The sequence below is a fragment of the Leucopleurus acutus genome (assembly GCF_964270905.1).
Source record: "Leucopleurus acutus genome assembly, chromosome: 3".
In the NCBI taxonomy this organism is placed as follows: Eukaryota; Metazoa; Chordata; class Mammalia; order Artiodactyla; family Delphinidae; genus Leucopleurus; species Leucopleurus acutus.
In genome coordinates this window covers 148,889,810-148,905,558 of record NC_139145.1, presented here as the reverse complement: position 1 = coordinate 148,905,558, position 15,749 = coordinate 148,889,810, and the positions used below count along the sequence as shown (strand labels likewise).

General features: G+C 39.3%; 1 protein-coding gene across 1 annotated transcript in view; it reads left to right on the top strand.

Annotated features, from left to right (window-relative positions):
* Positions 1–12,788, top strand: part of LOC309959933 (phosphorylase b kinase regulatory subunit beta-like) — a gene marked incomplete at its 5' end in the record, with an annotated part of 48,374 nt that extends 35,586 nt beyond the window's left edge. Inside the window, 5 exon segments of the mRNA XM_082836480.1 lie at positions 10,602–11,108; positions 11,110–11,482; positions 11,484–11,919; positions 11,922–12,164; positions 12,167–12,788. Coding sequence (XP_082692606.1) covers positions 10,602–11,108; positions 11,110–11,482; positions 11,484–11,919; positions 11,922–12,164; positions 12,167–12,735 — 2,128 coding nt within the window. The 3' untranslated portion in view covers positions 12,736–12,788.
* Between the last annotated feature and the right edge of the window lie 2,961 nt (positions 12,789–15,749).

Sequence of the window (15,749 nt, the reverse complement as noted above, 5' to 3'; positions counted from 1 at the left end):
TGTGAGCTCAGATCTTAAATTTCAAATGAAGAAAGATGAATTCATCCTAAAAACATGCCATCCCAGGGGAAAAAAATTTTTTCATTATGCTTCCAAATAAGCCACATCAAGAATCATAGCAAAGCTTACAAACCTAAAAAAAGAAAAAGAAAAAAAAAAGCCTGACAGAGCCAAGTCAAGAGTCACTGATCTACAGGGATTTTCTCCTGAGATTTCTTTTCAGGATAATAAATTCATAAGAACTTGTTTTCTTCTATTAAGACAGTGTCACATCTTTGGAAAGCTTTCACATCTCCCTCAATAGTGATTCTAAGAAAATTTATTGAATAGAATTCTTTTTTATTCCATAATGCCACCACATCTATTTTCATTTCTAAGATGGTGGTGGATGCCAATGGTTTTACATTCAACTCTCATACAGGAGGGTAAACTTCTATAGATGGTAAATTTATCACAAGAGAGTACCTCTAATGGTAGCTATCTCAGGCCAGGCTGCTTATCCATGGAGAAGACAGTTTTAAGCGAAGAAGCTTCTCAGCACCTTTCAATTTGTACATTTTAGATGGTGTCTGCATGATCAGGCAGTTCTTTGCAGAAGTACCTCAAAAACACATGTACACACAATCTTGCTTTGCATTTGTATGACCTGGACTATACACATAAGGCCTATGTAAATTGGAGTATGATAGCAGGGAAAGAAAATGGCCCAAAGTGCTTTTCTTTACTTTCTAATTGTGCTCAATATCAAAGTCTGTAATAGAAGAGAGATCTTCTGCATTTTTTTCTGCATGAGGTTTTTATTCTTGAATGTAAAAGCTATCAGTGGAACACAGAGAGAAAGTTCAAAAATAGACTGAAGTATATATGAGAATTTAGTATATGACTAAGGTCTCCAAACAGAGAGAAAAAGATTGATTATTTAACAAAGGATGTTAGCATAAATGGCTATCCAATTAAAAGAAAACAAAGGCAGATCCCTACTTCATATCACTGACAAAAATAAATCTCATATAAATTGAAGTTTTTGAAGGAAAATTAAAATAAGTAATAGAAGAAAAATTAGGGCAGTCATTCTAACCTTGGGATAGGGGAGACCCTTCTAAACAACATAAGAAATCAGGATCATATGAAGAAGAAGAATTTACTTAAAGATTAAAAATATTGAGGCATAACAAAGATGTGACTAACACAGGGCTTTCTGTGGTACCGTGATATCTTAGTGGTAGGAGGGAAGAAGACACGAAATGCATTGTCTTCTACCCTCATCTTTCCATGCTGACATCTGCTGAGAAGCAGATCATCAAACCTCACTATAGCCCCATGCTCTGTGGGGTTGCACTGCTACTCACAGAGGACAGCAAGGTCATGTCAGGTCTGACTGACTCAGTTTCAAGTACTTCCATAAAATCTAAATGTGATAGGCAGAATAATGGCCCCCACAAACAAAATTAGGATGTCTATATCCTAATCCCTGGAACCTGTGAATATGTTATCTTACATAGCAAAAAGAACTTTGCAAATATGATTATGTCCTGAATTTTAAAAACTGAGATATAATTTACAATCCATCAAAATTTACCACTTTAAAGTATACAATTCAGTGTTTTTACTATATTCACAGACTTGTGCATCCATCACCACAATCAATTTTGGAGCATTTTCATTATCCTCCCCCAAATTTCATATCCAGCAGCAGTCGCTATCCATTTCCCTCCAACTCTCTGAGTCCTTGGAAACCATTAATCTACTTTCTGTATCTATGGATTTACCTATACTAGACTTACATATAAGTGGAATAATACATTATGTAGTCTTTTTTGACTGACATTTTCATGTAGCATAGAGTTTTCAGTGTTCATCCATATTGTAGCATGTATCACTTCATTCCTTTTTATTGCCAAATAATATTCCATTGTTTGGTTATGCTATACTTTATTTAACCATTTATCAGTTGATGGACATTTGGGCTGTCTCCAGTTTATGGCTATAATGACTAATGCTGTTATGAACATTCATGAACAAATTTTTTGTGTGTGTTTTGTGGTTTTTTTTTTTTTTTTTTGCGGTATGCGGGCCTCTCACTGTTGTGGCCTCTCCCATTGTGGAGCACAGGCTCCGGACGCGCAGGCCCAGTGGCCATGGCTCACGGGCCCAGCCGCTCCACAGCATGTGGGATCTTCCCGGACCGGGGCACGAACCCGCATCCCCTGCATCGGCAGGCCGACTCCCAACCACTGTGCCACCAGGGAAGCCTCATGAACAAATTTTTGTATGACATGTTCTCATTTCTCTGAGGTCTGGCCTAGGTGTAGATTTTCTGGGTCAGATGGTAACTCTATGTTTATGCCAACTGTTTTCCAAAGAGGCTACACCATTTTATATTACCACCAGCGATGCATGAGGATTCCAAATTCTCCACATACTCACCAACACTTGCTATTACCTGTCTTCTAGGTTATAGCCAACCTACTGGGTGTGAAATGGTATCTCATTGTGATTTTGATATGCAATCTCCAAATGGTTAATGATGTTGAGCATCTTTCCATGTGCTTATTGGCCATTTATATATTTTCTCTAGAGTAATATCTATTCAGATTCTGTGCCCATTTTTAAGTGGTCGTTTGTCATTTTATTGTTGAGTGGCAAGCATTTTTTATATATTCTGGATGTAAGTCCCTTGTCAGGTATATGATATGCAAATATTTTCTCCCATTCTGGGTTGTCTTTTCACATTACTGATGGGTCCTTTGAGGCACAAAAGTCTTATATTTTGGTGAAGTGCATTTTACCTGTTTTTCTTTTGTCACTTGTGATTTTGATTGCATCTAAGAAGGCTTTAACTAACCCCATGTCATGAAGATTTACTCCCATGTTTTCTTCAAATAGCTATATAATTTTAGCTCTTACACTTAGGTCCATGATCCACTAGGAATAATTTTTTTTGTATAAGAAAGACGTTCAAATTCATTCTTTTGCATATGTGTGTATATATATATATGTGTGTGTGTATATATATATACATATATATACATATATATATATATATCCAGTTGTCCATTTGTTGAAAAGACTACTCTTTCCCTATTGAATTGTCTTGGCACCCTTGTTGAAAGTCCAATGAGTTACATCTATATATTAAGAAAGTGCTTTCAATGATACATTGCTAAATGAGGAAAACAAGTTACAGAGTAATGTGCATAGTGTGGTCTTATTTTAAAAAAAATCCAACATAACTTTATATGTGTGGTATATATTTATACTTGTATTTATATGTATGCCTGGGTATGCCTTATTTGTAGTTTCTTGGAGATGCATTTTGCAGTCCTGCTTCCTGGCTGTTGTTTCATTCTCTTCAGAGGTCCTAAAGTCCCATGATGCACTGATCATAGTCAGTGCAGCTCCTGTTTGCACAATTGATAGTTACTTCTTCCCAGCTGTAGCAATGTTTATATTGCCCTTTGCAATGTCAAAGGGCTTCCACCCATGTCTAAAATCCTGCTGAATTTACAATCTGGCCTCTCATACATTTCCTTTTGTGTACTCTCTTGCCTCCAGCCAATGAAAATCTTCATTTTCACAAATTATAAGATATTCTTCTTTAGTACTCTTGCTGTACTTCTGGCCAAATCACTTGCATGCTTTTTATCAGGCACTGTGGGTCTAAACTTTTCACCTTGACATAAATTAACAGCAGAAAGAAAGATCATGTTGGGATAAATAAACAGGTTAAAAAACTTAAAAAGGAAAAGAATTGGCTCAGTGGCCATGATACAAGCCAGAAAAAGCATGGGATGGAACACTGATATTTATAGGCCTAAAGCTACAGAGCAATATGGAACAGTTACTCTGATGGCTATAATCCTTTGATCATGCTCTCTGGATTTCGCTGGATGATGAACCGTAAGAAAAATATATTTATCGTGCTTTTTTTGGTACTGCAATGGATCTATTTATCTGGGTGCTAAACTATTTTGGGAAACGGCCAACTTAATAAACCATTCAAAGGGGAACATATTAGTCTGGAAATTGCAAACTTCTTAACGATTAACTAACTCATATTAGCCCTTCAGTAAACCATTTAACTCTTTGTAAATGGCCCTTATAATACCCACATAGCTAAGTAATCATCTTTTGGTAAGTCACACACATAATACCCAACCCGTGTGTGCATAAACTAAGATTATATATATTGATTAGCTCTCCCTTACACCAAAACATACTCTTTCCACATTAAATATTTCCTATTAGAAATAAACCAACTTATAACCTATTGATGATTTTGTAATACCTATCCTCCATCGCTGAGTATTTCACAGGAATTTAGTTATATTTACAAAGTAATATTCTGCTACCGTTCAGTCATGTTTCCTCAAAATAACATTGTGAGGTGGTTGTCTAAAAGAAAAAAAAAATGTTCAAGTAAATTTCCCATTGTCTCTCTCTCTCTCACACACACACACACATGCACACACACACACACACACAATTCTGCATTAGAACTTAGTATCTAGGGTACAAATTATTCATTATAAAAATCACCAAGTGTCAGACTTCCCTGGTGGCGCAGTGGTTAAGAATCCACCTGCCAATGCAGGGGACATGGGTTTGAGCCCTGGTCCGGGAAGATCCCACATGCCGTGGAGCAGCTAAGCCTGTGTGCCACAACTTCTGAGCCTGCGCTCTGGAGCCCGCGTGCCACAACTACTGAAGCTCGCGTGCCTAGAGCCCATGCTCTGTAACAAGAGAAGCCACCGCAATGAGAAGCCTGCATGCTGCAGGAAAGAGTAGCCCTGCTCGCCACAACTAGAGAAACCCCACAAGCAGCAACGAAGAAACAACGCAGCCATAAATTAATTAATTAATTTAAAAAAAATTTTTTAAAAACTCACCAAGTATCCCCATTTATAACATATCAAATTAAAAGAACAAAAGTCAGATCTATAAAGAAGATAGTTTCACCTGCTTAACATTCACTAAATATTGTTTGCTTGTCATCAACAAGTCTCCTAAGCGGATTTCAACAAAACTGCTCGGTCTGATTCAACCCCCAAATTTACTTAACATGTATTAGGTGACAGGAAACACAAAAGCAAAGATATGATCTCTACTGTCAAGTTTATTTGGGAGACAGACATGCACACACCGAGAACTGGGTCAGAGGGGTGATCAGGGCGATATGGAACCAAAAGGTAGGAGGTGATTTATTCAATCTAGGTAAGGACAAGGTACAGGGGGGAGGGGAGAGAGCCATGAAAGACTACTAGAATAGATAGCATTTAAGCTAGATCTTACCTCTCCAGATGAGTATGATTTCACCAGGAAGAAAATAAAGGAAAGGACATTTCAAGCAAAGAGGACTATAAGGGAAAAAAATAAAAATTAATATAGGTATTTATAATAAATATAAAATTAGATAGTATATTCATAGAATCCTACGTAGAGAGCCAGTACGTATTTATAAAAAAGTTATGCTGAAAGAGATGGCAAAGCTCTTCTGGGAAGCGTTCAATTCATCGTTAGAAAAAAAATCAGTGTGTTCCTGTGTGATGTATTTCTGACCTGTCCTTATGTACCAATGGAATTGGCAAAGGGCAGAAATGAGGCAGGGAGCAAAACTAAAGCAGGAGGCAACCTCGGGATACACTGAGTGCACTGAGTGATGGGATCAAGACAACCCAGTGAGTGACTCTGGTAGAAGGCCTGTAGAAGAAATGGTGGGCAGGGTGGGGGGAACATATAAATTAGAGAAAGCAAAATAGAACTTAGAGGTTCATGGAGGATAACATAAGCAGTCCTTTGGCCACTTGCTCTCCTAAAAATAGAAGCATCACCAGAGACATTTGGCAAGATGCCAATGACCCTGGAGCTCAGAACTCAGGAAAGAATTCTTCAGTTAGAAATGCTTGAAGTCAAAGGTGAATGACTCTGTTTTAATGAGAAGCAACATGATTTAGTGTTCAAGAGTTTAGGCTCAGGCCACCACTTTCTGTTGGACTTTCAACAAGCCATTTAATCTCTATTTACCTTGGTTTATTCATTTCTAAAATTGGGAAATAATAGTGTCTACCTCATAGAACTGTTATATAGATTAGAAAGGTAATATATGTAAAGTACTCAGAACAACCAGGATCCAGGCAGAGAAGCCAAACCCTGGGAATCTGTTTTCAAGTATGTTGGATGTGCTGAAAGATTAAACAGGGGAACATGAAGCAATCCAGAAATTAACAAGTACAGGAAGTCTCTCTACCCCATAGGACTGGAAAGCAAAGGGAGGAGGTAGTTTTAACAGTGCCTAAGAGCTGGAAGAAGCCGGAACCATGAGAAAGACATAGCCATTTCCGGAGATCCTACTGGAAACATAAAGATGAGGATATACCCTGTTTCCAGTCCTCCAACCTTCCGCCAGTGCTTATTTTCTGAAATGTGCTAGAAGCCAGTTGGTAAGGGAGTCCAGAAAATATAGTTATCTGGGAAAGGGGAAGGGCTGGAAATACGTCTGATGCCAAGTAGGCAAATGATTGGAAGGCCTCTCAATAAATGTTAGCAGCTATTACTATATTTTATGTTTGATCTGGGATACAGCAATCACTTTGCTTCCCTCTACCCAGGAAATGGTGATTCTGGGCTGATTCTAAATTCTTCTGTGAGAAGATTGCAGTTATAGCTATAAATAAAATCTGAAATTCAGAATAAAAGTCAACTCCAGAGGAATCAGACAGTAGCTGACATCATGAGATCAGCCATAGAGTACATAGAGAGGGTAAAGATCTGAAGATGGAGCATTAGGAAACACTGACATTTAAAAGGGTACAAATCAGTAATGGAGTATAATCTGTAAAAATACTGAATCACTATGCTATACATCTGAAACTAATATAATATTATAAATCAACTGTACTTCAATTTTTTAAAAAGCATCCAAATTGAAAAAGAAGTAAAATTGTATCCATTTGCAGATGACATGGTATTATATATGTAGAAAACCCTAAAGACTCCACACACACACAAAAAACCTGCTAGAACTAATAAACAAATACAGTAAATTTGCAGGACTCAAAAGCAGTATACAAAAAAGCAGTTGTGTTTCTATGAACTATCAGAAAAAGAAATTAAGAAAACAATCCCATTTACAAATACCATCAAAAAGAATAAATACTTAAGAATAAATTTCAACAAGGAGGTGAAAAATCTGTGCACTGAAGATTATAAGACATTGCTGAAAGAAACTGAAGAAGGCACAAATAAATGGAAAGATATTCCATATTCATGGACTGGAAGAATAAGGTCTGGAGATCTAATGTACAACATGGTGATTATAGTTAGTAATACTGTATTATATACTTGAAGTTGCTAACAGGGTAGATTTTAAATTGTTCTCACCACAAAAAAGAAGTGGTAATTATGTGATGTGATGCAGGTGTTAGCTAATGGTAATCATTCTGCAATATATGAGTGTATCAAATCAAAACACTGTATACCTTAAACATACAGAATGTTATATGTCAATTATATCTCAATAAAGCTGGAAAAAAATAAATAAAAGGAGGATCTTTTTCTGTCATCCCTTCCTGAACTCCTATTACACTTATAGTTGAACCTGAACAGTTTTACTGTCTCTAATATTTTCAGATATACTAATTTTTGTGTTCCCAGATTTCAGCCTTGATTACTGGGATTGGCTCTTATATTTATTTTACAGTCGTCACCTCCCCAATGTGCCCAACACACATTTAGCAGTCAGTGAATAATTTAGGAGTGATTTTAGGAACCTCTAAAGAAGGAAATAACAGTTTCTCTTGGCAACTCAACAACAGACCTAGAAATCCCTGAGTTATCCAACTACTCTCCCCTTTCCCTCCAACTCTGAAGTTAAAACAATCTCTGCTTTCTTCTTCCTAAGCCATTGGACTGACTTAGCTCTCGTTACTCCCCTGTGCAGGTAATCAGACTGAGGATTAGGGCTAGGTGGGATGAAGCAGAACTAGGCAAGACTGAACAACTATACGCCTTAACTTCATCCTTACTTGCTCAAATTTAGCCAGCCCCACTTCCAACCTGACTGTATCTACTCCTGTGATTACCAGACACTGCCTATATACTTCAACTGTCAGGAAAGCCATATTTACAGAAATTCAGCCTAACATTCCAATGTCTCCATCTAGAAATGGCCATGGGATATGGATTATAGACTAGGTTTCAAATTCTATTTCTGTCACTTACTAGCTGAGTGACTGTATATTAATTCCTAGGGATGCTATAATAAAATACCATAAACTTGGAGGTTTAAAACAACAGAAATTCATTATCTCACAGTTCTGGAGGCTAGAAGTCTAAAATCAGAATGTCAGCAGGCCCATGCTCCCTTTGAAGTCTGTAGGGGAATCATTCCTTGCCTCTGCCTAGCTTCTGGTGCTCTAACTGGTCTACCTGCTAAACTGTCTTCTGTACATGTGGATATGCCTGTCTCCACCACACACACACACATACCGTGCTATCCTGCTCCCTCCTCTACCACTGTCAGGACTAACATGCTGCTCCAATCTCTTTTCTCTCGGCAGATGTTCAGATAAACACAGGACAGAATGCATCAGATCATCCCAATGCACTGAGCCTTGCCCGAGCCCTCAGTGCTGTGACTCAAGTCCATTTCCTTAGTATTAAATAGATTACAAGGTAATATTTAAATTTGACTGAGCTCACTACCATTTTTTTTTTCCTTTGAAGAATATACTGAAAGCAACGGCCTTCCCTCCAGATGGAAAATAATTCGGTGGGCAGCACCACTGTGTCCAGCCTCTTTTTCACACCCTCATTTCTCACTCATTCCTCTAATTCACTGAAGCTCAAGGCTAAGGAGAGGAAGCATTCTTTCCTCTAGACAGGCAAGTGTATAGTTCAGCTCACTTTCTGTTTCTATGTTAAAACAAGATCAAGGGTTACTGGAGGCGAGGATTTTCTGTTCATGTGCAGCAATAGCACCTTCCAGTTTTTAATAAATCTAAAACAATCTTGTTTTCTTTCTATAATTAGGATGTAAGCCAGTCCCTGTCAGTTTGACTCATTCAGCTCCCCATGCACTGTGACTAGAGTGTCACTGTTCCAGAATTGCGGTACGGAGTGCTTTTGTCTGGGTCTGTGGCATAAATAGAACAAAGGAAAAGACTTTCCTGAGAGAAAACCTTGAAAGCCAAGAAATGATAACCTTTTCTCACACTGAGGGCTGGGGGTAGGGGTGAGGGAATAGTAAAACAAACCCATGTCCTTCCTCTGGCTTTCCTGTCTTCAAAGGGAGTCAGGGCCCACATGACTTCCTTCCCAGGCACTGGCTGACAATGTTAAAATTGCCCAGCAAGCTCCCCATACCATAAGACAGTTAGCCAGGTTGTTAGTTTACTTCTCTAGAAGACAAATATCCTAACCTAGTACCTCTTTCCTCCAGTATTCATGTACAAGGAAACTTGTAAAGGGTTTAGAGAACTTAAAGAGCCATTTGCGTGTCCTCTAGGGTTACTCCTCATTTGACAAGAGGCAGCCTTAGAAAGAGAAGCATCTTTCTGTCAGGAAGTAGGGCACACAGGAAATAGTCACTCTCCCCTATGTATTAAGTGGGTGCCGCACTTTCCTCCTTTCTCCTCTGAAGCCTTCCCTAATGAAACTTAAATGCTCTTGTGATTTAACTATTGGCATCTCTTAGCTAATAAGTGACATAGTCATATAGTCACCTCTATTAGTTTGTACTTAAGTCTCTATTCTGCTTCCTCTGTGAGCAATTTGCTTTCCTGTTGCAGGTCTTAGTTAGTACCCTCAGTCTTGTAGCATAGCTCAGGGTATATAAGCCTGTATCTCTCACTATACTGTTAATCCTTTAACATAAGGGATTCTGTGCACCACTCACCCCCCTGCTAAGGCCTTGCATTCTTGCTCAAAAATGCTTATTGAATGAAAAATTAACAGGTGCTTTTATAGGCCTTTTTCATTTATATGTCCATAAATTCTTGATCGACACTGCAATTTCTTTAGAAACACCTATTCCCAGTACGCTGCTCTCTTCTTCCCATCTGCCAACACACCCATAAACACACACACACACATTCACACTTTGTAGTTTAAGCAAAACTAGCAACCAGTTAATAAATATTTCAGTTAATAAATATTTCGATGTGTATTGGGTTGGCCAGAAAGTTCATTCGGTTTTAAGTAAAAATAAAAGACACATGTTTCATTTTCACCAAGAACTTTGGGTATTCATTAACCAAAGGAACTTTTTGGCCAACCCAATATTATCTTTCTGATCTATGTGCATATATGCATTTAAAGAATGAAGAAAGCAAGAACAACAACGACAACAAAAATCAAGCAGCCAAGAAGACAAAACCTACTATCTTATTCCTGGGATTCCAGGAAGCGATCTTAATATTACCGTCATATAAAAATAAATGAGTACAAATAAATACTCTGGTCAGGTCCTTAATTAAATCCAGCCTGCATAGATATTCTTTAAAAAATATTTATTGAATGCCTACTATGAACCACACACTATTCTAGGAGCTGGGGATAAAGACCTTGTGCGGAGTCCTTTCCCTGGGATCTGACCTCTGAAGCCCGAGCCTCAGCTCCCAGCCCCCACCCTCCCCGGGGGGTGAGCAGACAAGCCTCTCAGGTTATCCTGTCATACCAAAGTACTACTCTGTGCCAGCTGATTTTGTAGAATATGAAAAAAGAAACCCTGGTAGTCAGAAGCGATTTCCTAGCAACTGTGGCCGTGATGGAAAACTGTTTCTCTGGGGACAAGCCCTTTATGTCATCGCAAAACTCCTGGCTGATGAATTAATTAGTCCTGAAGACATTGATCCTGTTCAGCGTTATGTCCCACTACAGAATCAACGTAATGTGAGCATGAGGTTTTCCAATCAGGGCCCACTGGAAAATGATTTGGTTGTTTATGTAGCGCTCATAGCAGACAGCCAACGCCTTCAAGTTTTCCTCAACACATATGGTATTCACACTCAAACTCCTCAACAGGTAGAACCCATTCAGATCTGGGCCCAGCAGGAGCTTGTGAAAGCTTATTTCCATCTGGGGATCAATGAAAAATCAGGACCCTGCGGAAGCAGATAGGCCCATTGGCTGCCTCAGTACGTCAAAGATTTATCGCATTCTAGGAAAGACTGTGGTTTGTTACCCTATCATCTTTGACCTAAGTGATTTCTACATGTCTCAAGATGTTTTACTGCCGATAGATGACATAAAGAATGCACTACAGTTTATTAAGCAATACTGGAAAATGCATGGACATCCACCTTTCCTTGTTCTCATCTGGAAAGACAATATAAGAGGTAGCCGATTCAATCCCTTATTAGATATGCTGGCAGTTTTTAAGAAAGGAGTGGTTGGAGGAGTGAAAGTTCATGTTGATCGTCTACAGACACTAATATCTGGAGCTGTGGTAGAACAACTTGACTTCTTACGAATCAGTGACACCAGAAGAGCTTCCAGAATTTAAGAGTTTTGAGGAACTAGAAGTTCCCAAACATTCAAAAGTCAAACGACAAAGCATCACCTCCAATGCTCCTGAACAAGAACAGCAGCCAGATGTCGCCATTACTGAATGGAAAAACAAACCCACCCATGAAATTCTTCAAAAACTGAATGACTGTAGTTGTCTGGCTAGCCAAGCCATCCTGCTGGGTATACTGCTCAAAAGAGAACGGCCCAACTTCATCACAAAGGAAGGTACCGTTTCTGATCACATTGAGAGAGTCTATAGAAGAGCTGGCAGCAAAAAATGTTGGTCGCTGGTGTGCCATACAGCAAGTCTTTTAAGTAAACTAGTGGACAGCCTGGCCCCATCCATTACTAATGTTTTAGTGCAGGGCAAACAGGTAACTCCGGGCGCCTTTGGACATGAAGAAGAGGCTATCTCAATCCTTTGTCTCCAAGAGTGATTAAGAACATCATCTATTACAAGTATAATACCCATGATGAGAGGGAGTCGGTCATTCAGCAAGAACTGGTCATTCACATTGGCTGGATCATCTCCAATAACCCGGAGTTATCCCGTGGCATGCTGAAAATACGAATCGGGTGGATAATCCATGCTATGGGGTATGAACTACAGATCCGTGGCGGAAACAAGCCAGCCAGAGACTTACATCAGATGTCACCTATGAAGTGAAACAGCTTCTCCTGGGTATTCTGCAGCCTCAACGGAATGGAAGGTGTTGGCTGAACACGTGTCAGATCGATGGGTCTTTGAATAGAACTCCCCCTGAGTTCTATGACTGCGTGTGGCAGATCCTGGAGCACACACCCAATGGAATCATTGTAGCCGGAAGGCATTTGCCCCAGCAACCAACCCTGTCAGATATGACCATGTATGAGATGAATTTCTCTTTCCTTGTTGAAGACATGTTGGGAAATATTGACCAGCCAAAATACAGACAGATAGTTGTGGAGTTACTAATGGTTGTATCCATTGTACTGGAAAGAAACCCTGAGCTAGAATTTCAAGACAAAGTAGATCTAGACAAACCGGCAAAAGAAGCATTTCATGAATTTCAAAAAGATGAGAGTCTACTAAAAGAAGCTGAAAAACAAGATGACATGACTTCCTTTTACAGTACTCGCCCCCTGGGAAAAAGAGGAACATGCAGCTATTTGACAAAGGTCGTGATGAATTTGCTGCTGGAAGGAGAAGTCAAGCCAAGCAATGATGACCCATGTCTGGTTAGCTAGTGAGGAAGGTGTTAGAGACTCTGTTGAGGCAGGTTTTCCAGAAGTGTGTTAAGTTTGTGTTGAAGCTTAATCAAGGCAGCCATTAATGTGTGGGCTGATCATGCTGGTGAGTAGTTGCCACACCCTTGGCAGAGTTATTGGACCTCTTGCATGCCATAAGCAATCTGATGGTAAGAACTGCTTATAATCAAGTGAAAGTAAGTTCTCATGATTATGCCCACTACAATAATAATCTTTACTGAACAATAGTAATTGTTTATGAATTGAAAGTTCACCACTGCATGTTTTATGATTACACAGCTCGTCAAAATGAGTCTTTGCACTTTGGACTAAATTCCCACCTTACTGCCAATTAAATGAATTTTCCAACTAATTATGCGTACTAGGAATGAAAATATATTGAAAGAATGGTACATTTTTTTAAGTGGCATTATAATGCTAGAAAAAGATACCAGTATGCATCATAAAAGCAAAATCAGCCAGTTGATATTTTGATTCTCAAACTGCATTATTGATAATATTTTAGTATACAGAGCTATTGTACAATTTTTGCCTTGTAAACATGATTGTGGTTTTGTATTTGTGCTAACTGTAGTGGTTGAACTAAAATAATAAATCTATGCCTGATCAAAAAAAAAAGACCTTGTATCTTGGAAGCTCATATTCTATAATGGGTGGGAACAGACAATAAACAATATATACATACAAGAGGTCAGGTAAAGTCAGTGTATAATGGGAAACACAACAGTTCAGGGGATAGAAGGAGGAGCATAGAGGGAAAGCTTTGATTTTTCATAGAAACTTGTTATTAAATTTAATTTTCGATAAATACACACCTTTCTCTCACCCTTATCCACTCTGGAGAGGAACAGAAACCCTCCCATCCCCTACATGTGGGGACTTCCATGTATAACGCCTGAGATGTGAGGATGGCATACAAAAATAGTGTTTCCAGAGGGGAAGAAGAAGCTATCTATTGCTACCTTCACCTTCAGACACCCACCCCAGGCCCCTTTTGCTCCTTTAGAAAAAGCCCCTGGGAATCCATTTGAGTGTAGAAAAGCCTTTCCTCTAGAGAGGCATTCAAACCCCAACGTAGAATAAAAGGCTCTGAGATGAATTGAGGAAGAGCAAGAATGGCTAGCCAGGCAGATCCTAGCGGGGGAGGGGATTTACACCTCCATTACCCTGAGGTCAGCTTGAATAAAGTGAAAGCTGAGCCATGTAGATATATGGCGGAAGGGCATTTTAGGAAGAAGAAGGAACAAATGTAGAGTCCCTTAGAGGGGGAGTGTTTAGCACATTTGAGCAAGAGCAATGGAGCCAGCATGGTTGAAGAGGAGTGAGAAATAGAAAGAGATAAAGGGGAACCAGATGGCACAGGGCCTTGCGTAGTGAATGATCCTTTAGAAACTGGCATTAATTTTATCTCTCTGAAAAAGGGAAAGGCTTGAAATAAAGTAAAACCGAAGGAGGACGGGAGGTGAGAAGAAAGAGAAAGGAAAAAATCCTAAGACTATATGCACGTAGCTTTGCTTCTTTGTTGTTAATGGATGTGCTAAATTAATTTCAGGAAGGAACTTGTTAAAGTCTCTCTGCTCATCTCTTACAGCCGCCTTCCTCTCTAACCCTGATGTCAATGTCTAACTTCTGATGTCTTCATCTACAGCCATAACTATTTACAAGCCCCAATGACTGGTTTCCCTCTCCATTCTATCCCATTTCAACACAACCACATTGCTGTCGCAGCAATCTTCCTAAAATTGGTAACTTATCATGTTTTTCTCATCTGAGTCTTCCTTTTAAGTTTCCTTCTCTAACCCAAGTACCCCACACTCTATACCAAACTGCAGTTCCCACTCTAGATTTAGTAGTTATTCCCAGAACACACCAGGCACTTTCACACTTTTATCCATACTTCACCTGGAGTACTCCTCCCAATACCTCTCATTCTATACATCCACTCCAATCACCCTATCTCTGTAAACCTTTGACAACATCCCCATGTGTATTCCATCGCCATGGAAGAATTCATCATTTCCTCCCATATGCTTGCATGATACTTTACGTATGTCACCACTGCAGCTCTTATCACATTTTATCAGAATGTGGTTATTAGATGGCTCTCTTCCTTGCAGAATGTGAGTTCTTTTAAGGTCAGGAACACCATACTCTTCATTTTTATATCCCAGATACTCAGCAGAGTAACACATTTTAATACTTTTTTTTTTTTTTTTTTGTAGTACACGGGCCTCTCACTGCTGTGGCCTCTCCCGTTGCGGAGCACAGGCTCCGGACGCGCAGGCTCAGCGGCCATGGCTCACGGGCCCAGCCGCTCCACGGCATGTGGGATCTTCCTGGACCGGGGCACGAACCCGTGGTCCCCTGCATTGGCAGGTGGACTCTCAACCACTGTGCCACCAGGGAAGCCCATATTTTAAAAGATGTTTAATAACTATTTCTTGGATTAAAAACTAGAAATAATAGGAAATGACAGGAAAATGGGGAAAGTCTCAAAGCAGAATTAGAAAACATGAGAAATCAAGACGGTAAAGAGATTTGCAAAGTCAGCAGAAAGAAAAAACATCACCAAAGATTAAAGCCAGAACAAAACTTTTATCTTCTTTAATCACTTCATTTGATAAGGGGTAGAATTGGGATTCAGAGTGCTCAGGCAGCAAATAAGCAGAAGACCTTGAACTCAAGTCTCATTGTTTGGTCCACAGTTCCTAGAGAACAACACAAACCACAGACACAAAGCACCTGTAGACTGTCCTGCTCACCTGCAGACTATGCCTCTCTAACTGAGATGGAAAAAGTTTGAAGCACTTTTAATGCACCATCAAGTTCTTTTAAAGCATTTTAATTTTACTTTTATTTACTTAAAAACTTTTTTCATATGACAGTTTTACTCCCCTGCATATACTCTGTATATGTATATCGGTATACCACTTCATGGTTTATGAAGCAGTAACCTATCATTTCACCAGGTTCTCACAACAGTCCTTTGCGTT